The following is a 26,280-nucleotide window of genomic DNA, read 5'->3' on the forward strand; positions in this document are numbered from 1 at the left end:
AAACTTCCTCAAAATTGTTGGTCCAGTGGTGACCACTAAACAAATGCCTTGTGCTTTTCAGTTTCTTGTGATAATAGCCCCATAAATCCTTATAGACACAGTTATGCTCCTGAATACCTGTGGGTAGAAATTTGTTGTGGTCCTTTAAAGACAGCATGATCTCATCTACAAATAGGTGATTCAAATTTCCTTCTTTACTGCCACCATACCTTATCTTTTATGGCTTTTCTAGCCCTTTTATTTGCTGTCAGTGGCTTCTGTGCAATAACAATCAAGATAGGCAACAGCACCCCTCAATGATATTTTTCCTCAATTTCATGTATCCTTGGGGATGTATGTTTGCAAGTTCTACATGCACATTTGTTTTAGCTTAACCTAGCATTGATTGTTATTTTCTTTAGAAATGACAATTGAGTCCATACAAATGAGTGGCATCTAGGCTCTGGTACCTAGCTTTCCAAGTGACTTTAAACAATTTCCTTATGCTCTAAAAAGTATTCCTATTCTAGTCAATTCCTACCGTGTCTGGGTCTTCTAAGTGTGGAATAGTCTGGTGTTAGCAAGAGGCCAAGGCCTCTAAAAATAATTTTGTGTGCTGGAATTTAAGCAATGTGTCCTTATGACATGAATACATCTTTATTCTTGCCTGGTTTAGTTATCAGAGAATTTGTGGCCTTCAGGGTCCCCTCTCCTGTTTGAATTATGGGGTTGTATAGTTTATCTAGGGGTTTCAAAAGGGACAGTTGCATTATCTGAGACAGTAAAATTCATTCAGAGGACTTGCTTGGTTTCATTGATATGAAGGCTTTTGATATGTCATACTTAGCTATGGACTTTGCAGTTACATGGGTACCACAGCAAGAAATAGGCCGCCTAAATAATGGCACTGTTATACTTCATCGGTGCTCACCCCTTGTTAAAATATAATGTACGGTTTCCTAGATCGGGCTTGTCTCCCTTTCTCAGAGTGTTCTCAAATTCCAAATTTGTCCCAAAACATTATCAAGTATGAGCTTACTTGTTTCGCTTTCAGCTTATACGGTAGGATTGTTTCTGTTATGTTGCTTGTTCCATAAAATACATGTCTGGCCTGTGGAAGAATACATTTTAGCCCAATTCGCTTGCATCAAGACTTGCAGAGCTCTAGTTGTTTTTTAATTTGTTTTACACTTCATGAGAGGCCCCACCTCTGTGCATTGTTTCTCAGGATCTAACACTTATCTAGTTTCTCTTGCTTTACTTGTTGAATTTTCATTTGGAAGCCATCACCATTACCATACCTCCTCTTAATTCTTTCAAGTTGTTGTGGACACCGCTATACATGTGTCCTTCCCTTCATTATCCTCAAATTAACAGATTAGATAGTATATTTTAGTTGGGGAACACAATCTCTTCCAAATGTATCATTAAAACACCATCCTGATTACATTTTCTTTATTAGTAGCCCAATGAGTGCTGACTCTGGTGAATTATCTTTCAGACATTGTTATGTTGCCAATGTCCGCACTGATCAGCCCTGAAACTAGATTGGGTGTAGTAATTTTTATAAGTATATGAGCAATGTAGGTGCAAATAAAATAAGTAATCGTTAGCCAAAGCAAGTCCTGCTGCCTGTGCTTTTATAGATAATCTGTTATCCAAGTTCAAATACAATTTATTAGCATAGTTAATTAAGATCAGCGCCCGTTTTAAGATCAAATCACATAATCCTGGAAATATAAAACACAAAACATTCTTCATAATTTTAGCATAAACGTATACTTAGGCCCTCATTATGACATTGGTGGTCAGGTGAGCGCCACGCTGGCAATGGTGGTAGCACCATCGCCAGGCTGGCGGTAATGACCGTCAAATAATGACCATGGCGATGATCCCTCCCATATACAGCCAATGTATCAATCAATCAAACAAATTTCTTAAGCGCATTACTCACACGGTAGGGTCTCAAGGCGCTGGGGTGGGGGGGGTTAATGCTCGAAAAGCCATGTTTTCAGGTGCTTTCTGAAGGTTAGAAGGTCCTGGGTCTTGCGTAGGTTGGTGGGGTGGGAGTTCCAGGTTTTTGCGGCGAGGTGGGCGAAGGATCTGCCACCGGAGGTGGTGCGTTGGATGCGGGGGACTGTAGCGGCACAAGGTCGGTGGAGAGGAGCTGTCGAGTTGGTTTGTGGAGGTTCATTCGTTCATTGAGGTAGGCCGGTCCGGTGTTGTGGAGGGCTTTGTGAGCTTGGACAAGGATTTTGAAAATGGTCCTTTTGTTGATGGGCAACCAGTGTTGGGATCTGAGGTGGGCGGAGATGTGTTCGTGGCTAGGGAGGATGAGGATGAGACGTGCGGCTGCGTTCTGGATGCCCTTGAGTTTTCTCTGAAGCTTGGCTGTGGTCCCTGCGTAGAGGGCATTGCCGTAGTCCAGTCTGCTGCTTATGAGTGTGTGACCGTTCTTCTTATTTCTAAAGGAATCCATTTGAAAGTCTTGCATAGCATGCAGAGGGTGTTGAAGCAGGAGGATGATATGGCAATGATTTTCTGAGTCATGGAGAGAGATGAGTCCAGTATGATGCTGAGATTGCGTGGGTGGGTGTTGGGGGTGGGGATGTATCACCCCAACCACCAGTGCGATACGACCACTGCCTAAGGCAGTAGCCACCTACAGGCAGGCGGAAGACAAGCATCCACCCACCATATTATGACATAGCAGACGCCAGGATTTCTGGGGCGTTAGCACCGCCACCAAAAGCCTGGCGGAAACACATCATATAAAAGGAGGCACTCACCTCCAGGGACACAGAGGACTCTGCGGCTGCCATGGAACCAGAACTGGAAGTCATCCTGATGCTGTACCACGCGATGGTTGTCCAGGAACACCAACGCCGAAGAAGACGATGACGGTGAGTACAGCTGCCTAGCACACAAGGGAGGGAGGGGGAAATGACACACACACGCACAACACACACCATACACACACACCACACACCCAGAACAATCTGCAGAGTAAATCGAGAGCAACAAAACCTAGGAGCAAAGAAAGCTAGGACATGGCAGGCAGGCACCTCAGGGGGTGGAGGGGGTGGGGTGGGTTTCTTGGGAGGGGGGTCCTTGGGCTTGGGTTTGGGAGGGGGTGGGGCCTTGCCCTTCTGGGTAGAGGGCGGAAGAGTGGCCTTGGGATGGGGGACCAGAGTGCCACTCTTGTTCCAATTAGTGGTGGGGGAACTCTTAGGGGCATGAACAGGAGTGGAATGAGAGGTGGAGGGAATGGGCTGGGGGGGAGGGGACTTTCCCCCTACGGGCAGGATGGGGGATGGGGTAGGGAAGAGGTCAAGGTGGGAAAAGAAAAGCTTCTTAGGACCAGTGGGACGGGGTGTGGGAGGAGGAATGGGAGTGGAGGTAGATAAAGTTGTTGGAGAAGATGGAGGTGTGCCGAACTTGGGTGCAGGTAGATGGACAGTGTGCATGTGTGAGGTGGATGGCTGTTTGGTGTCCGAGTGGGTGCGCTTATATGTCTTTGGAGGGGGGCAGACAGTGTGGGGGAGGTCAAACAGGACATGTAGATGTATGCTGTGGTGGTGTCTCAAGTGAGGTGGCTGTGCTGCATGAGGTGGTGATGGTGATTGCCCATGTGGTGTGTGGGGTGCATGTCTGCGGTCTGCTGTTGTGGTGACTGGGCAAGGCTGTACAGGTGGCAGGATCTGGGGCTGTTGATGCAATGCATGCAGATAAGTGCTGACGTGACTGTGAGGGGGGAGACAGTGGAGGCAGTGGCTGTCGTTGTATTTGCATCTGTGTGTTGGTTGTGTGTTGGCTGCGTGTGTGCTTGTGGAGTGAAGTGTGATGCCTGTGTGTGTCTGTGCGAGTCCTGTCTGCTGTTTTCGGTGCATGTTTGTCAGAATGTGTGCGTGGGATGGTTAGGGGGAGAAGGAGACAGGGACTGGGAAGAGGTAGTTGGAGGGGGGACTGAAGAAACAGGAACGCTGGCTGCCGTCACAGTGGAGGCCAGAGCCTGAAATGATCTCTGTAGGCCCGCCAAGCCACCATGAATGCCCTCCAGGAAGGCATTGCATTGCTGCATCTGGGATACCAGCACCTGGATGGCATTCACTATGGTTGACTGCCCTACCACGATGGATCTCAGGAGGTCAATAGCCTCCTCACTGAGGGCAGCAGGACTGACTGGGGCAGGGCCTGAGGTGCCTGGGGTGAAGGAAACACCCACCCTCCTGGATGAGTGGGCACGGACAACTGGGTGGGGGGCTACTGGGAGGGCGGGGCTGGTATGGGGGTGGGGGAAGATCTTGTAGCTGGGGTGGTCCCATATGGGTCTGCCACCACCAGGGAACTTCCATCGGAGGAGGAATCAGAGTCAGTAGTATCAGCTCCATTCTCCCCCATGGTGCTCCCCTTGCCCTCCAACCCACTGGTCTCCTCAGCGTCAGTGGTCTCTGCCTCCTGGGACCCGTGGGCTGCAGCTCCCTCACTCACCGGTGCCCCTGCTCCTTGGCCAGATTGTTAATGCACACATGGACAGTATGACAAAAGGAGAGAGTGTGGGGGGGGAGAAAGGGAACACAGGGTCAATCACAGCAACATCAGCACAGCAGGCATACACATCACAATAACTCCCTGGAACTTACATTGTGCAGTATGGACCACAGTGACAGACCATTGCCTAGGTACTACAGCAGGAAGGAACCCAAACACTACCTTCTGCACACCTACAGGGACCAACTAAGCCCTCTCTGCCTTGGTATGCTAGCTACCTAGCAATACCAAAAATGCATACCACCCTGCAGAGCTAAGCAGGGCCACGCAGAAATGGCTAAACCAGCATATTGGGGCATCCACTGACTAGAACCTTGTACCCAAATCCCATTCCAGGCAACAAGAAATGAATACCACACACTCTGTACTCACCCCCTTGTGGCTGCTGTGCTGCCCACATGGATTGGCCACCACCAGTATGCGGGCCATTAGGGGGGTCAGGCTCCAACGGGCACCCCTCTCTCTTTGGGAGGCTGTCCCGAGTTGGGACTCCCTGGTCTTCCAGGCCAGCATCTCAGGTCCTCCCACTGTTTCCTGCAGAGGGTGCTCTGCCGGCTATGGACCCCCAGGGGCCGCACGTCCTTGGCAATGGCACGCCACAACCCCTTCTTCTGATTGGTGCTGGCCTGCAGAGGGAACACAGACAGTAGGACACCATTACCCAGACAATCCAGCCTGTCACACAAATGGCTTGCATACTGCATTTGCCCCTCCTCAAACGCACACATGACCTGTTTGTCTGCATTCACATTGCCTGCAGCCATACCCTCCAACCATACCCTCCAAATGCAACACTGCTAGCACACACAGACATCTACATGCAGCCATGTCTCATGCAACATACCCATGATGTACTCACCTGTTGGTCTGGAGGCCCATACAACTGGCCATACAGGGGTAAGACCCCATCCATGAGCTTCTGCAGCTCCTCCGACGTGAAGGCTGGGGCCCTTTCCCCTGTGGCACAGGCCATGGCAGGTTCCAGACACAGGTCACAGCAGCACATGCAGTGGAGATGTATCACCGTAGAAAGTCAGAAATCAAGTGAAGTTGTAGAAAGAAAATGGCAGTCACGTCCGCAGCGGTGAACACCGTCACCACCCGGTGTTGATCATCGTTGGTTCATGTACTCCATAGAGCCCCATGTTAGCCAATGAGGAATAGCACAGCGGTTCAGACCGCCTACTGCCATGGCGCCTAACACCGTCGGAGTGAGGTCACTTCCATCTGTACCTGCATACAGGACAGGCTGTTGCCATTTCCTACTGCTGGCACTCATGTTTTGAATTTATATGTTCGTCATTGGAGTTGACTGCCCACACCTACACAAATCTGATGTCCTACATACATGCTCTGTGTACTATGATGATGTGTGTCTATAGGTCCTGTAGTCATGCCTATTTTACTTTTAGCTCACTTAGATACCAATCACTGTGGAGAAATAGGAGGAGGAGGCAAGCACCTGTGTACAGACCTCTTGTGGACTTGGCTGCACTGAAGGACCGGCACATTATGCTCACCTATCGTCTGTACAGGGCCACAATCACAGAGCTGTGTGCAATTGGAGCCGGATCTGATAGCTGCTATCCGTAGCAACTCACCAATTACCCCTCTTGTGCAGGTACTGTCAGTGCTCCATTTCCTGGCAAGTAGTTCTTTCCAGGTGACTATGGGCTTGGCTGCAGAAATGTCACAGCCAATGTTCTCGTTTGTGCTTGGAAGGGTTTTGGCTGCCTTGCTCAAACACATGAGCAGCTACATCGCATTCCCCCAGGTAGATGATTTAGCCACTGTGAAGCCTGGATTCTGTGCAATGGGATGCATACCACATGTGATTGGGGCCATCGACAGGACCCATACTGCCTAAGTCCCTCCCAGGGCAAATGAAAAGATGTACAGGAATAGGAAGAGTTTCCACTCCCTCAATGTCCAGATCGTGTGCTTTGCTGACCAGTACATCTCCCATGTCACTGCCAAATATCCTTGATCTGTGCATGATGCCTGTGTCTTGAGGAATAGCAGTGTCCCACAGGTGATGGCATGACTACAGATGCAAAAAGAACAGATGATGGACGGAATGCTGAACAATGCAGACATTCACCCCCAGTCACAAAGATCTGGGTTTAATCCATTGTTTTTTTTTTGCTCACCACGCCACCCCAGTTTGGACCCAACCATATGCAAATCAGTCTTGACCCTGTTCCCCCTGGGAATAGTCCAGCCCGAATTGCCAAGCCAGGTTCTCCCTGAACCAGAAACAAGCATCCTGGGACCAGTTTCAGGGTATCTTTTTGCATTTGTCGCCCCAAGTGGTAAGGGTATGCCCAGACATGGGTGCCGTGCTCACTATGCCACCAAATACAAGACAGCCTGGGTGAAGAGGGGTGATACCCTGGAACCGGTCCAGAATGCTTGTTTTTGGTCCAGGGAGAACCCTCTCTGGCAGTTCGGGCTGGACTGTTCCCATAGTGAACAGGGTCAAGACTGATATATGGCTGGATCCAAACTGGAATGGCTTGGTGAGCAAAATAACTGATAGATTAAACCCAGATCTGTGACTGGGGGTGAATGTTTGATTTGGTCTACATTCCGTCCATCAACTGTTCTTTTTGCATCTGCATTGGCTTGGGCACCTGTGGGGATGTAAGTGATTTGTTAGGGTGATTATCTGTCACATATTCTGCATTTCTACCTTTCCCAATAATATTGGTGTTGTCTTCCCACCTTTGTTTGTGTATGGTGATGGATTGTGGGATTGGTAGTTCTACATGCTGTCCATGCATTGCTGGTGGGTGTGCATGCAGAGCTGGGATGGATGAGCTTGCAGTGGGTATGACATGCAGGGGTAGACACTTAGGCGTGGTAATTGGGGTTGTGCACTGTGTAGGATGGAGTGGGTGAAGGGAGTCAGCGTGAGGGGGTGACATGGCATGTAGGTATGGGGGTGGTAGGTTGATAATGGTAACTCACCAGTGACCAGTCCTCCAGCTACTCCATTGAGGCCCTCAGAATGCAGTATTGTCGAGACTTTCTCTTCCCATGCTGTCAACTGTGGGGGAGGAGGTGGGGGTCCACCGCCAATCCTCCTGATGGCGAGCTGGTGCCTTGATGCAATGGAACACACCTTCCCCTGTAGGTCGTTCCACTTCCTCCTTATGTCATCCCTTGTGTGTGGGTTTGTTCCCACGGTGTTCACCCTGTCCACGATCCTTCGCCATAGCTCCATCTTCCTGGCAATGGAGATCTGCTGTACCTGTGCTCCAATCAGCTGTGGCTCTACTCTGACTATTTCCTCCACCTTTCACCCACAACTCCTCATCAGTGAAACGGGGGTCCTTTGTGGGGACATGGATGTTGTGTGTTGTGCAGAGGGCGTTGAGTGATGTGGTGCGTGATGGATGAATAGGTAGTTGTGGTGTGTGTGTGCAGTTATCTCTGGGATTGGCCTGGCAAGGTGTAGCTGTATTCTCATGTTTGCAAAGGCTTGTGGGTGATGTGGGGGTGGGTTTTACAGTGCTGTTGGTGGGTGTGTGGGGTGGGTGTATTTGTGTCAGGTGTGGGATTTTTTGGACTGGCCAATGTTGGCTTGTTTTGTTTTTGGGTGGCCATTTTCACCGCAGCAGTGTGCACCGCCAATGGTTTACTGCCTTTGAATGTCCACTGTGATGATTCGTGAGTCATTATTTGGAAGGCGTTGTTTTGCTGACGTAATGGTATGGGTGCTAGTTCCAACAGTTTTTCGTGTTCGTTGGGTCTGGCAGATTTGTGGTTGTGGCTGGTTTCTGTTGGTTTTGTGTGTGTATGTCATAATCTGGCAGACGGATGTTCGCCTCCGCTGCGGTATATTGGTGGCAGTCACCATGGCAGTATTCAGAATTTACCGCCAATGTCATAATGAGGGCCATAATATTAAAAACTAACACAGGCTGATAATATTTAAGACAAAGACTTTTACATGAAATATAAACAATAAAGTCTACGTCTTAAGACCATACAATCACAAATAACCTAATTAAAGTGGCAGTGCAACAACCTACGATTAGCATAATAATGCAATCCATATAGAGACAGCAGGGTGCGTTTCAGCGGAAATTTTTTAAATCCAAGTTGTCTTACAAGCTTCACTATAAAGCTCAGTAAATCCTTCGAGCTCAAAATTAGCTTAAGCTTTCCTCCGCCCGCCTATGCGGCCTACTGTGGCAGCAAGCTGTGGTTTAAAAGTCAGATGATGATCCATTATGAGTCCCAAATATTTGTATGAAGGGACAACCTCCACCCGATTTCCTTTAATAAACCATGCTAATCTGTTATTGTTGTCCAACATTGCCACATTCTAAACACCTCCTATGATAATTGGATCCTCTAATAATTTTCGTAATTAAAATCTAAAGCAAAATCTGCCTCTCTTCTATTTGCTGCACATACAGGGGCTATGGTCTAGTGAGGATTACCACTTTTCCCATTGATTGCTACATATCTACACTCTTGTCTTTGAGAACATCTAAATGAAAGTGAAAGTGAAAGTGGCAAACATGCAGAACAGATTTCCAGAGTTGGCATGTTTGTTGGCTAAGAGGCAGGTAACTATGTCCTGCAAGTTGACTCTGGCCACACCAATGAATTGTTGAGTATAAGAACTGTTGTAATGGGCTGATGCAGAGAGTGATACCCCTGTGTTGCAGATATGAATGAGAGGAATGGTGAGTGTTACAAGGTAGATTACAGTGATCATGCCACAAAGAAAAAAAAATGGATGAATGGCTTCGGTAGAAAGCTACTGTTCAGGATTCCTAATTTAATATGCTCCAAAATTGATGTAATGGATGGGTCAGCACTGAACAGTTGTTTGTTCTCTAAACATGTTGATGTAAAGAATATAACACTAATATTTAATGGGGGTATCAAATAAGGATGGAACCTGGACTCGCACTCACCAGGCTTGTAAGTACTCCCAAAACTGCATTTGTTTGCTGACTCAATATGAATTACTAGAATAATATCCCTTTCAAATGCATGCTTTCTTCCTCTCAAAATAAATTGATGTTCAACACTGATGATGTCTTGTTCTGTTGTAAAATTGTATTTGTCTGTACTGTACAATATGATTATTCTGAACAAAGTGCATGTAAGACTTGCTATATTCAACTCCTTTCTACAGTTTTCGAATCTGGAGCCGAGACATTCTACATGGGAAAATCTCTTGATTGTAGTCATTCGGGATCTCTCCTGACTAGATGTGACCCCTTGAAAGCAGTTGAATTTAGTTCCATGCCATTTTAGTGGGGAAAGTATGCTTACCCTCTTGTTTAGAGCTTAATGTCCCTAAAGGGAGATTTGTTCACAACTGCCTCTGCCTATTTCCTGATCTAACACCACCTCCCCATATTCTGCTTATGTTTAATTTTATAGACATTAATTGATTACTAGATGGATTACCAGATCAGATCTTGCCGATCCCCACTTTGTGTTCCATCCAATTATCTCCTCTATAGTAATTTTTTAAGAAGCACTGAATCAATATAATCAGTGGATGAAATCTTAAATCCCTCTTTTGCCTCCACCTGCTTTGAAGCATTATTCATATTTAATGTTCTCCTTCGTATTTCCTTATATTATCTCGGGTATTCTTGATTAGGAAGGCCAACATTTTGCCCTGGCTTGCAGATCTCCCACCTTGCTTGCAATCACTTTCTGACTCTGTGCTCCTGTCAGCAAGATAAATGGAGCTACACTAGCCTTTTTTGGGCCTCCCTCACTCCATGTACTAAGTGTGGCCATCTGAGCCCGGTGCACACCTGGCTAGTTCACCTCCTTCTCCAATGCTGTCACACCCTCTATCCGCCAGTTTTACTTACCCTCCTGGTCACTTCTTTCTCCTGTGGTCACACAGTTGGACTGATCTTTCTGGCACGTAATATTGAAAATCCCATTTTATACTTTACCTAGTACAGTAGGTTAGGTCCTGACTTCTTTTACTGTGCATGCTGGTCTATAAGCTGTGCCCCCTAATAGGCCCTGCATTTTCCCCCATCTTTCTGTCATAGGAACCATTTACCAACCCTATTTTCTGTAGCCCCTTCTCCTGCTTCCCCAGTGACAAAGTTACCTTAGGACTAAGAGTGCTCCACATTCATTGCCTAGGCTGCACTACTTTTCAGATTCACAGTGCTGCCTTTTTGTCTTCTTCCACCAATGGTGCCATGAGGCTGCAGCTTCTTCCTTTCTTTCTTTTGTCAGTCCCAACTTGGTTACACATTCCTGTGAGAAATGTGTTAAGGGGGTGACTAGCCACCTTAAGTAGTAAACACAATCCTTGCTGGGTGAACCACTAAAGTCACTTAATTAATCTGAACTCAACCACCTAGTAGCTATGGCACAGATCAGTTAAGCTTAGCTTAGAGTTCATGTGTAAAGGATTTGTGCAGTGGAAAACAATAATAAAGTCAAAACACAACACAATAAAAACCACCTATTAGAGAAACAGAGTAAATCTTAATAAATAAAAATGGCCCAAAATGACAAAAGTCCAAGTAGCCAGCTGGTGAAAAAGTGGCGGTGCTGGTGGTCCTATCTTGGCATTTTTGCCACAGTTGTAATGTGGAGGCCGCACCACCGCATTGGTGCTGGTCCGACTGCCACCGCAACACCTCCAGACCCGTAATGAGGGGCTTAGTCTCAAAAATGAATTTCCAAAGTTTTCAGCAGGGCAAGGAGCAGGCAGTAGCTGAGGATGGCGACACAAGGCTGGATAGCTGTCAGACAAAGTCCAGGTGACGCCGTTGGTTTTTGTGGGAAAGCTCAGAGAAGGAGAAATTCTAATTTCACACCAAAGGAAGGGCTCTTCCTGGCTGAATACTTTTGGCACCGTCACCCAGCCAAGATGTCCTCCAGCAGGATACAGCTGTAGCAGAAGAGATCTTCAAAAGGCTGGGTACAGTTTCCCAGAGGTCCCACTTCTGAGGATTTGCCATCACAAAAAAAAAACTTCAAGCGGGGAAAACCTCAGTGTTCAGCCTAGTGGTAACACACCTTAGTTCGATCAGCTTGGCAGGTTTGTACAGATCCTCCAGACATCTCTGGATACAAAATGTTTCTAAGACCTATGTTTTCAGAGGTGGTAGGAGAAGTCTACCCAGACCCAGCCAAGAACCTCAGAAGCAGCACTTGGGGGTCAGAATGCACTCAAGTGGAGATCAACATCATGGTCCCGGGCATGTCCAGTTGGAGCTGATCAGCTCAAAATCTTCAGGAAAGGCTGATTGTAGCTTGTTATGCCCCTGTAACTAGATCAGGAGGTCAGCCTTATGACCCTTAGAGTCCACTTCTTTGTTTTGGGTACAAGAGAGATCAGGTCCTGTCATTCATCAGGTTTCAGACAGCTAGTTTAATCCTCTTCTGGTCTTCCTAAGGTCCGGTTGTGTTTTGAAGAGAGTAGCAAGGATGCCACATTTATGACTGGAATGACGTGGGTGGGGTGACTCCTGGGTCCTTCCTAACCAGGCGTGTAAACGTTTCTAAGCATTACCCTACCCACTTTTGCAGCATTCCCTGTGTTCCCTGCTTTAAAGAATCCCACAGCGTCCTTCTGTGCCTAAATCCTACATAGCGAATCCCTTCTCTCCTTGTGCAGAGCTTGTGTGCCCATCCCAAAGGTGGGGCCAGGGAAATAAGCAACCCCTCCTTTGTGGTCACTGCAAACCAGTTCTGGGGGCATCTTATCCCCTGTGGGGTTGGTGCCTATCTGGGGGAACAAAAGAAGGAGCCTGTCCAGGTGTCTTCTGAGATCTGCTGATGACAGGGGAGACCTAATTAAAGTCAATTAAGTTCCTAGGCACTGCCCAAATGGTCAGCCTACCAGATGAACTGAAAACACCTCCACATCCCCAGGAATCTTTCTCTGCTCTTAGAGCAGTTTTCACATCTCATTCAGGGCTTCAGTACTCAGAAAGGTGAATTGCATTGCAAAAACTGCTTTAGCCAGGCTCCACAATAGGTGCTGCAGTCCACCAGTGTCTTTTAACTTACAGGCTTTGGATAGACCTTGTAGATTATACTATGGACATATTACTTAGGATTATGCCAACTCACCTTTATTAAAAAGGAGAACACAAGCACGTTACTACTGGTTAGCAGGGGAACATTGCACAGAGTTTTTTCAGCCTATAAAGACAGATAGGACAATAAGCATGTGGTATGCCAGGCAAAATATGGTAATTTCCTACAACCCCTATTTCTTGGTCCATCAGTGGGGGACTCAAACTCAGTAGTGTGGAGAGCATTTGGGAGCAACGGAACATATCTGCAGGACAAAACACCCTTGGAGCACCATAATATGTCTCACCTTCCCCAGGTTCCATCTTGGAGTGCAGAATTTTGTTTTTACTACATAAACATTTTTTACTTTAGAGTTTCAGGCACATAAGTATAATACTGCTATGGCAAAATCTTGCCTGGAGTAATCCATAAAAGTATGAAAGCTCTGGCACCACGAAAATGTTTAACCATTTCAATTCTGTCTTGTGTGTATTATTATAATTAAATTTACAGTTGTTGCAAACTGTCTATAATTGAATGACTGAATGATACTTATAAAGCACACAGATACTCTACATAGAGTGTCCCGGTGCTAGGTACCTACAAAGATCAGAGCAAGGGACAGCGCAACCATACACTAGTTTCTAAACAGGTAGGTTTTCAGTTTTTTTTTTTCTTCAATAGATCCTTGACTGAAATAGACCTTAAATGTGTGGGAAGCTGATTCCATAACTTAGCAGCAACCACAGAAAAAGAAGAGCCTCCCAGACAAAGCCTTTTAAAGTGAGGAACCACCAGCAGGTTAGAATTACAAGACCAGAGAGGGCACACAGGAATATATTCCATCACCCTCTTATAAAGGAAGCTTGGTCCCTTTTTATGAAATGCCTGATGACGCAAAATTAGAGATTTAAAAATTATACATTGCCTCACTGGCAGCCAATGCAGCTTTTCACAAAATGAGGACACCACAGCCGTCTTAGGCAATTTAAACAAAAGGCGGACAGCCATATTTTGCATCACCTGTGGTCGATTGGTTAAATAAGCTGGTGCTCCCAAATAAAGAGCATTGGCATAATCCATTCTGGAGATGATCAGAGCCCTGACCACCGTCACCTGGGCAGAATGTAGGAGAAACAGCAAACATATTTTCATCATGCGCAGAATTCATTAGCAGGATCTAACTACAGCAGATACCTAATCCCCAAATGAGAGCTGAGAATCAAATATCACTCCTAGATTCCAAGCCTCTGACATGGGTGGAGGGTGGGCAGGGGCAGTCATAGGCCATGCTCCCATCCATCCTGGCAAAGGATTGCGACCAAACAGTAAGATCTTCATCTTATCAGGATTACACTGAAGCTTATTGACTTTCAACCAGTCAAGAACTGCCTTCATTCAGCCAGTAAAGGCCACTTTAGCCTCTGTTGAGTCACCCTCGTACAAGAGCAGGAGTTGAGTGTCATCTGCATACAATATGACACTGATATTAAAGGATTCCACAAGAAAGGCTAACAGCGCCATATAGGTATTAAAAAGAATGGGACTAAGAGAGGAACTCCCCACATTAGACTGTTTGCATCAGAGGTGTAAGGCTTCATCCAAACAACCTGCTCTTGATGCATCAGGAAGGAATTCAACCAGTCCAAGGCAGAGCCAGTCACAATCAGGAGCTTCAACCTGCTTAACAAGATGTCATGGTCGACCATGTCAAATGCTGCGGACAAATCAAGTAGCACCAGTGCAACATTGAGGACTGAGTCGAAGCTCCATCTAATAGACACCAACACAGCAAGTACTGCTGCCTCGGTGCTGTGACGTGCTCTAAACACTGACTGGGAGAGATGTAATAAATTATTCTCATGTAAGAAGGCGGTTAACTGTTGGTGTACTACATGAAGGTAGTTGTGCTCCTGTATAGACAATGATAATGCTTCCAGACTGCAGCTTAGTACTTATGAAAACCCTGTGATGCTGCTTTTAATTTGGTTTACCAAAAGAAGTTAAAATAGACTACACTTTCTCTTACCCTGATCTGTAACAAAGCTTAGTCTTCCTACCTTGCCACCACAACATAGCAGAAAACCTGCAAATTGACAACTGAGACATATGTTCCCTCAAGTCGTATACGCCAGTAGGTCTCCATCTGACAACTGGTTTGTATGCTTGAAATCGGAGGGGCCTGAATATGGTTACTAAAAGGAAGCTTTCACTCCAAACTGTGATTTTAAAATTTAAGCATTTAAATATTTAACTTCTAAGAATTAACTTTAATGTTCTGCAAATCATCATCAAAAATCTAACAGACTGGCTTTTTAACCCCTCGGGTGCCTTGGACGAGGTCACCTCATCCAAGGCACCGGTTCCCGGGTGCCTTGGACAAGGTCACCTCGTCCTACACCCGGGAACTGGGGGGAGCGACCCCTCCCACCCCTGTGACGTCAGCGAACGATCGCGCGCTGATTTGTCACAGACCCTCCTCCCATCGCGATCGGAAGAGAAATGCTTTGCATTTCTCTTCCGATCACGTGGGGAGGCCAAGAGAGGCTTCAAAGGGAAGGAAAGTTATTTCCTTCCCTTTGAAGTCTCTCTCTGCGTTTTGGCAGCCGGATTGAAAGCAATCCGGCTGTCAAAACGCCCACTAGACATCAGGGATTTTATTTTTTATTTTTGAAACTGGCATAAGGGAGCGACCCCTTGGGCAAGGGTCGCTCCCGGGGGGGGGGGCATTTTTTGGAAGGCCTATTATTAGGCCGATCTGCCCCCAGGGGGGGCAGAACCATCTAGGCACCAGGGATCATTTTTATTTTTTTCCCTTTTTGTGTGTTTCTGTATTTTTGGAGGTGGGGAGCGACCCCTTAGGCAAGGGTCGCTCCCCTATGGGGCAAATTATATTTAGGCCATTACTGCCCCCCCTTGGGGGCAGATTGGCCTATTTTTATGAGGCCAATCTGCCCCCAAGGGGGACAGAAACCACTAGACACCAGGGAGTTTTTTCTTTTTACATGAATTTCATGCAAGGGGAGCGACCCCTTAGGCAAGGGTCGTTTCCCTGGGGGGCAAATTTATTTTAGGCCATTTCTGTCCCCCTGGGGGGCAGATCAGCCTATTTTGATTAGGCCGATCTGCCCCACTAGGCACCGGGGATTTTTTTTGTTTTTGTTTTACAGATGGGGAGCGACCCCTTGGACAAGGGTCGCTCCCCTGGAGGGGAAAATTGTATTTAGGCCATTTCTGCCCCCTTTGGGGGGCAGATCGGCCGATTTTTGCTACACCAATCTGCCCCTAAGGGGGGCAGAAACCACTAGGCACCTGGGATTTTTTTTTTTGCGTCAATGTCACGCAGGGGGAGCGACCCCGTGGGCAAGGGCCGCTCCCGGGAGGATTGGGGGTCAAATTTATTTTAGGCCATTTCTGCCCCCGGGGGGGGGGCAGAAACCTCTAGGCACCAGGGCAATTTTTTTTTGTGTTTTTTTTTGTTTGTTTGTTTTTTTAGAGATGGGGAGCGACCCATTACGCAAGGGTCGCTCCCCTGAGGGGCAAATTGTATTTAGACCATTTCTGCCAGACCCATTACGCAAGGGTCGCTCCCCTGAGGGGCAAATTGTATTTAGACCGTTTCTGCCCCCCTTGGGGACAGATCAGACGATTTTAGGTCAATCTGCCCCCAAGGGTGTAGAAACCACTAGGCATTGTGATTTTTTTTTTGGCGCCAATGTCACGCAGGGGGAGCGACCCCGTAGGCAAGGGTCACTCCCGGGGGAGGCTTGGGGGGCAAATTTATTTTAGGCTATTCCTGCCCCCTCCCGGTGGCAGATCGGCTTATTGTTATTAGACCGATCTTCCCCCGGGGGGGGCAGAAACCTCTAGGCGCCAGGGCAAATTATTTTTTTTGTGTTTTTTTTTTTTTGTTTGTTTGTTTTTTTAGAGATTGGGAGCGACCCATTAGGCCAGGGTCGCTACCCTGAGGGGCAAATTGTATTTAGACCATTTCTGCCCCCCTTGGAGGCAGATCGGCTGATTTTCGGTCAATCTTCCCCCAAGGGGGCAAAAACCACTAGGTACCGGGTATTTTTTTTTGCGCGAATGTCACGCAGGGAGAGCGACCCCGTAGGCAAGGGTCGCTCCCGAGGGAGGGTTGAGGGGGTGGGGGGGCAAATTTATTTTAGGCCATTTCCCCCCCCCCGGGGGCAGATCGGCCTATTGTTATTAGGCCGATCTGCCCCCGGGGGGGCAGAAACCTCTAGGCGCCAGGGCAATTTTTTTTTTTCGGCTTTTTGTTTTTTGTTTGTTTGTTTTTTCAGAGATGGGGAGCAACCCATTAGGCAAGGTTCGCTCCCCTGAGGGGCAAATTGTATTTAGACCATTTCTGCCTCCCTTGGGGGCAGATTGGCCGATTTTAGGCCAATCTGACTTCAAGGGGACAGAAACCACTAGGTATTGGGGATTTTTTTTTTGCGCCAATATCACGCAGGGGGAGCGACCCCGTAGGCAAGGGTCGCTCCCGGGGGAGGGTTGGGGGGGGGAATTTATTTTAGGCCATTTCTGCCCCCCCGGGGGCAGATCGGCCTATTGTTATTAGGCCAATCTGCCCCCAGGGGGGGCAGAAACCTCTAGGCGCCAGGGCAATTTTGTTTTTTTTGTTTTTTTTTGGTTTGTTTGTTTTTTTAGAGATGGGGAGCGACCCATTAGGCAAGGGTCACTCCCCTGAGGGGCAAATTGTATTTAGACCATTTCTGCCCCCCTTGGGGGCAGATCGGATGATTTTAGGTCAATCTGCCCCCAACGGGGCAGAAACCACTAGGCACCGGGGATTTTTCTTTTTTTGCGCAAATGTCACGCAAGGGGAGCGACCCCGTAGTCAAGGGTCGCTCCCGGGGAGGGGGTGGGGGGGACAAATTTATTTTAGGCCATTTCTGCAGTGACATTTCCTGTCACGGGCGCTAGGCTTACCCACACAAGTGAGGTATCATTTTTATCAGAAGACTTGGGGGAACGCTGGGTGGAAGGAAATTTGTGGCTCCTCTCAGATTCGAGAACTTTCTGTCACCGAAATGTGAGGAAAATGTGTTTTTTTAGCCAAATTTTGAGGTTTGCAAAGGATTCTGGGTAACAGAACCTGTTCAGAGCCCCACAAGTCACCCCATCTTGGATTCCCCTAGATCTCTAATTTTCAAAAATGCACAGGTTTGGTAGATTTCCCTAGGTGCCGGCTGAGCTAGAGGCCAAAATCTACAGGTAGGCACTTTGCAAAAAACACCTCTGTTTTCTGTCACAAATTGTGATGTGTCCACGTTGTGTTTTGGGATATTTCCTGTCCCGGGCGCTAGGCCTACCCACACAAGTGAGGTATCATTTTTATCGGGACACTTGGGGGAACATAGATTAGCAAAACAAGTGTTATTGCCCCTTGTCTTTCGCTACATTTTTTCCTTCCAAATATAAGAGAGTGTGTAAAAAAGACGTCTATTTGAGAAATGCCCTGTAATTCACATGCTAGTATGGTCACCCCGGAATTCAGAGATGTGCAAATAACCACTGCTCCTCAACACCTTATCTTGTGCCCATTTTGGAAATACAAAGGTTTTCTTGATAGCTATTTTTCACTCTTTAAATTTCAGCAAATTAATTGCTGTATACCCGGTATAGAATGAAAACTCACTGCAGGGTGCAGCTCATTTATTGGCTCTGGGTACCTAGGGTTCTTGATGAACCTACAAGCCCTATATATCCCCGCAACCAGAAGAGTCCAGCAGACGTAACAGTATATTGCTTTAAAAAATCTGACATTGCAGGAAAAAGTTACAGAGTAAAAGGTAGAGAAAAATTGCAGTTTTTTTCACCTCAATTTAAATATTTTTCTTTTTCAGTTGTTATTTTCTGTAGGAAACCCTTGTAGGATCTACACAAATGACCCCTTGCTGAATTCAGAATTTTGTCTATTTTTCAGAAATGTTTAGGTTTCCGGGATCCAGCATTGGTTTCATGCCTATTTCTGTCACTGACTGGAAGGAGGCTGAAAGCACAAAAAATCGTAAAAATGGGGTATGTCCCAGTAAAATTCCAAATTTGTGTTGGAAAATTGGGTTTTCTGATTCAAGTCTGCCTGTTCCTGAAAGCTGGGAAGCTGGTGATTTTAGCACCGCAAACCCTTTGTTGATGCCATTTTCAGGGGAAAAACCACAAGCCTTCTTCTGCAGCCATTTTTTCCCATTTCTTTGAAAAAAACGAAATGTTCACTGTATTTTGGCTAATTTCTTGGCCTCCTTCAGGGGAACCCACAAAGTCTGGGTACCTCTAGAATCCCTAGGATGTTGGAAAAAAAGGGCACAAATTTGGCTTGGCTAGCTTATGTGGACAAAACGTTATGAGGGCCTAAGCATGAACTGCCCCAAATAGCCAAAAAAAAGGGGGGAAAGGCCTGGCAGCAAAGGGGTTAAAGTGGTTGTGATTCTATCAGTTAATGGGATCAGTACATTTCCCTGAGACAGCTCACAAATACATTTTCTACTGACCACTTTTGCACACTGTTTTTCAGTGCTTATTGATGAGGTTCTAAGTTCATTGAATAAATAGATGCATTAACATTACTGGAAATGTTGTTGCTTCTGTTTGCATCTTGAGTTATTGTAAGCAGGAAGGTTTGTAAATTTGTTGCTTTAATGCAGATGTAAAACGCATGCAGCAACCGCTGTGTGAGCAAACACAGGACAAATGGCAATCAGGCCATGCTTCAGCTGACATTTGGTTGATTTTTGCATGTTTTAAATCATCTTTTTAAACCATAGAAACTGAAAATGAAAACTCCTATTGAAACTATCAATTCCTTTTGCCAGCGTGTCCTAGTATGCACACTAACACGTGTAATCTTCTTTTTGCTTACTTTTCCAATTATTTTGTATACGTTGCTGTGGATGGTGGGGAAATGGTGGGCTTTATTGCTGATCAATGCAGTGTGTTATTGTTGATAAATGCACACAAGATATTGACAAAATTCCATGCAATCTTTTTTGTCACAGGTGAAAAAGCTGAAAATTCTCCAATTACAACCTTAAAAACATTCAACAGAAATTTCATGCTGCAAGGATCTCTGACACAAAGATCTAGAGAAAGGAAAAACACTGCAAAGGATTTGATGGTAAGAATCTTTGTTTTCAGTAGAAGCAAAACTTAAAATAGAAATGAAAACCTTCATTAGGGTAATGTTGTGTTAGAAGCAATTTTACTGAGTTTACACCAGTATGAAAACATTTGAAATTCAATGAGTAAGCTTTAATTTAAATTACATTAAAAAGACACAAACTGTGAAATCCCTATAATTACCTTTTACCACACACCCCGCTCGTCGTCACACACATAAATACGATGCCACGAATAGTATCATAGAGGCCATCTCAAATGACAACAAACATTCCTGCTTACCCTCTATTACTTAAAAGCCCAGATATAAATAATTAAAAAATGATTACTGCCCCAGCTATATGTTTATAGATTTATTACATGTTCGTGGTTTTTTATCAAATGTCATTGTATAGTGCAACAGTACATTATACTATAAAAAACACGGCTAATCTGTTTTATATCTTACACAATCAACAGAATAAAAAACATTGCCCAGTCATTACAAACCACACTTAAACTTCTTCACCTTTCAAACACACCATTCAAACAAACTCATACAGACACATAGTCCCAAGGAGATCATTATTGTTTCTTCCACAGTTGTTGAATTACGTGATTAATAAATAAATGACATTAATAAATGTATAAAAAATAGCTGCACCGGTGATAATTGTTTGATTAAAACTGGGCTTGTAGCGATACTGGTTAAGTTGGAATGTAGGTTATAATTTGAAAAGTCACTTCCCCCTTTCCTGAACCTCAAAAATATTATTGGGTGTGCAGATGGTGCTATGTTTTTTTCATAGAAGACATCATCAAAATAACAACAGTCCCAAAATAGTGCAGCTTTGATGACAACTCCATTGGTGATTACAAACACCTGATCGAATGGCAACTGTCATTTAGATTGTGATTCACCCAAATCAGACTGCCATTGCAGCTTTACATGTTTGGCTGTTTTTAGGAATTTCTCGAAAATCTCTTGACAGGTTTACACAAAAGAAAAAGAAAATGGCCATTCACCCTACATCCAGCACTTGGTGCTCTTGCTTACCAAAACCTCCTTAGATATTTGAATGTGAAAATATAGAAATCCCCATTTAATTTTCCTCACTTTATCAAACTGAGCAAATCTTTCCTTCCAGTATCAAAACTGTGTCCCTATATGTCTTTTAGGACAGTTTTGGGCAGGTTTGTTATAAGAAGCCAGAGGTAAAATCATTCAAACAACAAATGGTTTCATCCATAACTACATAGTTAGCATCGCTGATTACAAAGATAGAATGCTAACCTTGGACAATGTATGGCCTCAGAATTCAGTAGTCTACATATTAGGTAGCTGTTCTGACATGGGTCGGTAGAATCTTTCTGATGTGATTTAGTTTTCCTGTTGTGATGACGTTTTTGATTTAGGTCAGCGTCAGAGGAAAAATGTGAATGATACATATTTCGATTTCTATGAAATTAATTGTGCCATTTATTTGATTTAACATGTCATTCATGAATGTCAAGAGAAGTTATTAGAAATATTGCTACAAGGGAAACCAGAGAACCAGACTCGTACTCAGATTAAGTAAATTAATTTAGTTCAGATTTTTTTTACATTTACAGTATTTTATATGCCAATAATTAGACAAAGTCAGTGCTCTCCATACTACTGTGAAGTTTGTGGAATAGTGCTCTTGAAATCAACCGAAAAACAGATCTATGATCGTTATGAAAAATCAAGTTAAGGGAATGTTTATTTTGGATTCAAGTAAAATCTATACAAATGCAAAATAGATATACATATAGAATACATAAATGTATTGTCATCTTAATAGAAATATTACTGTTGTTAAAATCACTCATGAACTTCTGAAAACACCACTGTACATTAACATGTAATAGCTTTTCACATTTGCAAACAAACATTTACAGTTTCATACTCAAAGATAAACCCAGAAAAATGAGATTTGTGAACAGTTCATTGGCTATAGAGACTGGAGTTTCCATCACTTCGACATGATTTCTTGTGGGAGAGGTGTGTGTATTTGTGCACAGGGTTGTGCATATGGTGCACTGCACTCCTTGCAAGTCATGTACATTTCCTTTGTGTTTGTGGCACTCGGACCACACATGGCCTTGAGCTTCACCTTTAGCCTCTTTGTACTATTTGCCCAATGTGGTCTTTCTTAAATAATACTAGCTAGGGCCTCATTATGAGTGTGGCGGTCCGACCTCCACATTAAAACCCTGGTGGTCGGACCGCCAGGATCTTGGATCCCAGTGGTCTGGAGTTGGCGGAGATCAGCAGCGCTGCTCTGGGGATTACGACCTTGTTCGTAACACCGCCATGAAAATGTGGCAGAGAACAGGTGCAGGGGTCCACAGAGGGGCCCCTGCACTGCCCATGCACTTGGCATGAGCAGTGTAGGGGTCCCACTACCCAGCACTCTCGCAATGTTCACTGTCTTCTATGCAGACAGTGAACATTGCGAGGGTGCTGGTGCACCCTGCTCTAAACTAGGAGCCGGTGACAATGATGTAGTCTGTTTCCTGCTAAGCCAGCGGGTGGAGCTTAGGTTTCCACCTGTCGACCTAGAGGGAAACTCTTAATGACTCTGACGGGGAGGTCACCGCGTAGGTAGCAGCCACCCTGTCGCAAGTTTGGCAGACGGAGTTTTCCGTCCTCAAATTCATAATGACCCTCTTAATGTCTGCTTCTCCCATTTGATCTGGCAATTTCCTATCTTCTAATGGCACACATGCCCCACATTTTACCCTCTCTTTATTCAGCTTTTTCATTTTTATGGGCATCATTTTTCAATATAGTTTCCTTTGCCTTTTTTTTTGTTTCATGTATTGGAATGCTATAATGGACATTCTATGAAAAGAGGTTCTAACTGTGTTCCCAATCCTTCCCTCTGCAATTCCTTAGTGTGTTATCTAGCTGTAGGGATATTCTTCCAGTACAAATGCAGCCTCTACTAATGTGGATTTCTCAGCCATATGCTGTATCACTCATTAAATCTTTGCGACTGTTAAGATCTACTACCAATCACATAATAATTGTCAGTTCAGTCTAGAATCGGCAAGATAATCGTCGGGTAATAATTAGGTTTGCCTCCCAAACCACTGGGCCCTATTCACAGTGCTTCATTTACATGTGTAGATGTCCTCACATGTAAATCTACTTTGCATCTAGGAAAAATCTTTACACTTTTCCTAGGTGTGGGCTTGTATGCCTCCACTCCTTGATGGAGACTGCTAGAACAGGATTTGCAAGTGTACAGTTACTACTTGCAACTTTTCACATGTTGGTGGAGGTCACTGCCACTGAGATGCATATCAATGTGTAAGTAAACTATAAGAAAATGTATTTAAGTTTATTAAACTTAAAAATATGCATTTCATCCTAAAATATTAAGTTGAAATAACTATATATTCATTTAGATGTTATAAATTAATACATTGTTACAGCACACCAACTTAAATGGACATTTTTTATTTGTAAATTTTATTAAAAAATAATATTCCTATAGATAATAAGACTGAACAGCTTGAATTTGTTTCTTGTCATTTTAATACATACATATTTAGCAAGTAATCTTCCAAATGTATTAGATTGAAAACTCAGTTTTGCTTTATTGTTTGAGACTTGTAAATTGAGTAATGTGTTATACTCATCAAGCCTTGTAAATGTTTTTTATATTTAATGTTCCAGAAGAAAGGAAAACTATTTGAGATAAATATTGTTTTTTCATGAGCCATAACAGAAATATCAGACCCTCTAATGGTAGATTTGAAAGCATCCATTTGAAAGCATCCAATCTAATTATGTTGGAGGTATCATCTTCATTGGTAGAGACAAAATATTGTATGATTGAGCTAAAAATGTATATATGATTATCATTATGAATAATGTGTTTGTTTTCCAACAAGGTCTGTGTCAATGACAATTTAGCAAGTTTAAGTGAAAAAATATCATAGCATGATCTGAAATATCAATTGGATGGTTCGTAAATTGTGACATTATATGAAAAGTGTCTGGAACATACTACATACTCTATTCTTGAGCGTGAGGAAGGGGGATATGAGAAACATGTAATCTCTTTCTGAGTATGATAATGGAGTAGCCATAAATCTGTCAGGTTAGTGTTTGCAAAGGATCTACAGATTATGTGGGTATGACCTCTTCATTCATCTGTCCAGACACCCATTCAACCATCCATCCACTTGTCCCTCCCTGAGTTCATCTGTTCATGCCTGCTTCTTTTCTGCCCAACTGTATGTGTGTGGAGGGTGGGATCAGTGTGGTGGTTTGTTTGCATGGGTCTTACATACCTAAAGGAGTGAGAGGTTATTTTACAGGAATATAGTATATCCCCCCCTACAACAAGTCCTCAGTATACATCAAGTACTGCATTCCATGGTAGCAAACATTTTATGGGATTATATTAGAGTCTGCTGTCTAATCAGATGATGACCCCTGAACTCTCTCTGTGACATGCTTCATCACTGGGCCTGCCATCTAGCACTGAAAGAACTGTGCTCTGTTCTCTCAGTCAAGGAAAAACTCTGGTGAGTTAAGACTTCCTACTTTTTGGACATACGTATCTTTTGTGAATGTGTTGGACATATTTTAAAACAGTGTATGGGATGGCCTTAATACTATATTATTACTGCATTTGTATCACAAGCTCAAGAACCCAGAGGGTTCTCCATGTCCATTTTGCCAACATTTTTCAGCACACAATAATAGCCCAGCTGGAATCCTGTGCTTTTGTCAGTTCAAAAGGACCCACTGGCACACAAACCCTATTGTATAATTAGTGTGGTCTACAAAGGATATTCAAAACATGGCTACATACAACAGCATTTTTTGGAGTCTAACTTTTACATTGATAAAAAAAGGAACTTCCTCTTACTAACTCTATTTTGTATAGTTGCTAACACCCAGCTATGATGGCTAGGTATTCTGTTGCTAATGAAGAAAGTGAGGTAATACAAACCATTCCCCACACAGTCATACTTGCTTGTACTTTGGATTCACATCCATACTTCTTGTGGAAAACACTTGTGACCCAGGGTGATCAGTAGTCTTACTAGGGTACTCTGTGGATTTATATGTTACACTTTGACGGTGTTCTTCCTGGTTTCATATGTGGTAAATCTATTTTCAGATATACTGGATCCTATCAATTAGGAATAGACAAGTCACCCTATGGGCATCAGGCTGTCACTTAATTGACCTCCATGTTATCCTTCTAATTAACAAATCTCTAATCTACATTCTGCCTAAACTAGTCTACAATTTAAGGGTCTTTCCATCTTTTCAAATGATAATTCTCAAGTTTGACAACAGATTAACAGTAAATTGTTGCATGACAACCTTTTTTTCCTACATGAAGTGAAAATGTCTCTGATGGGCTCTGACATAAATTAGAGATGCTAGTTCGGACTCGGGTATATTTTCGGACTCATCCCTCCATTGTCATGAATACACCCATTTATGGCTGTCTAGGAATATGCTTCAATTGTTTGCAGCAATACTTCATGTGTAATTTCTGATATAGAAGTTACTTGAGTAGCCTTTGGCAAACTGGCTTCAGGTAAATGATCATTAATGTAAGCCGACTTCTAATGAGAACCTGTGTTAAAATTCCACTAAGTGCAACAAAATTGGCATCAGAATCATTGGTGCATAGATTATGAGAAGAAATGCTACTGCTTGAGGCAGTGAGGAATAATATATATTATATTAATAATTCCCATTGCATTAACATTTTACATAACATTCTAAACTTAGTTTTAAACCTTCTTAAGTTGATAGAGATTTCAGATAGTACCCACTGGTAATGGTCTGCAGTTTTGCAGAGGATTGAAAAGTCCGGCTTTCATGGGTGCCTTGGAAAACAAGCATTTGCAATGCAATGGGTCTCGCGTTTGCTCGAGTTAAAGCATTGTAAATTCCTAACTGGACTTTTCTTGCCACATAAATTGAAAATGAAAAGTAAAACAGTTGACAGAAACAAGTCAATTCAAAGCATCACGGTCGCCATGAGCTTGAGCGTGAGAGTTAGTGGCTCCCTGCGTGAATGTCTAAAAAGGATCGCAGCTGGGATGAAAGGCAAAACAAAACCGAGGAGGGGCCATCAGATGCTGTAACAGGAGGAAGCGCGAGGGAGTGTGATGGCCAACAAAAATGTACACTTAGTGAAATCGACTGGGAGGGAACTCAGCACACAAAGGAGGGATATTTCACAAAATGCACCAATAAAAATGAAGCATTTTACGACAAGCACAACAAAAAATGAATACTAACAGTGGGCGTGGTTAAAAGCCCACAAAGAGCTTACAACAGGCCAGAGTGCTTGTGCGCTTGACACTAAAAATGCTGCAGGCACAGCTTGGCATACTAATTCATTGTAACAACAACTCAGGTGAGTTGAGAATTAGCCTGAGTTGTGGGCACCTGCATAGTAAGTCTTTGCAGGTAGGGTGCCTGTTCAAAGTCATTCAGTGACTCATATCCCCTGTAACTGTGTGTGAACCAGTGACTGCCTTATGTAAAGAGTGAACGGAGAGCCATGCTGGCTCTCCGTGTTTCAG

The 26,280-nt window shown here is 44.3% G+C and overlaps 1 protein-coding gene across 2 annotated transcripts in view; it reads left to right on the plus strand.

Moving 5' to 3' along the window:
* The window catches only part of MYRIP (myosin VIIA and Rab interacting protein), a 1,334,264-nt gene that overhangs the window by 1,269,311 nt on the left and 38,673 nt on the right, over positions 1–26,280 (plus strand). For both annotated transcript variants that reach the window (XM_069211480.1, XM_069211479.1), the window contains exon 16: positions 19,584–19,702. In XM_069211480.1, the coding sequence (XP_069067581.1) occupies positions 19,584–19,702 (119 nt within the window). The remainder of the gene's footprint in view (positions 1–19,583; positions 19,703–26,280) is intronic.

This window comes from Pleurodeles waltl, chromosome 10, assembly GCF_031143425.1.
Source record: "Pleurodeles waltl isolate 20211129_DDA chromosome 10, aPleWal1.hap1.20221129, whole genome shotgun sequence".
Lineage (NCBI taxonomy): Eukaryota > Metazoa > Chordata > Amphibia > Caudata > Salamandridae > Pleurodeles > Pleurodeles waltl.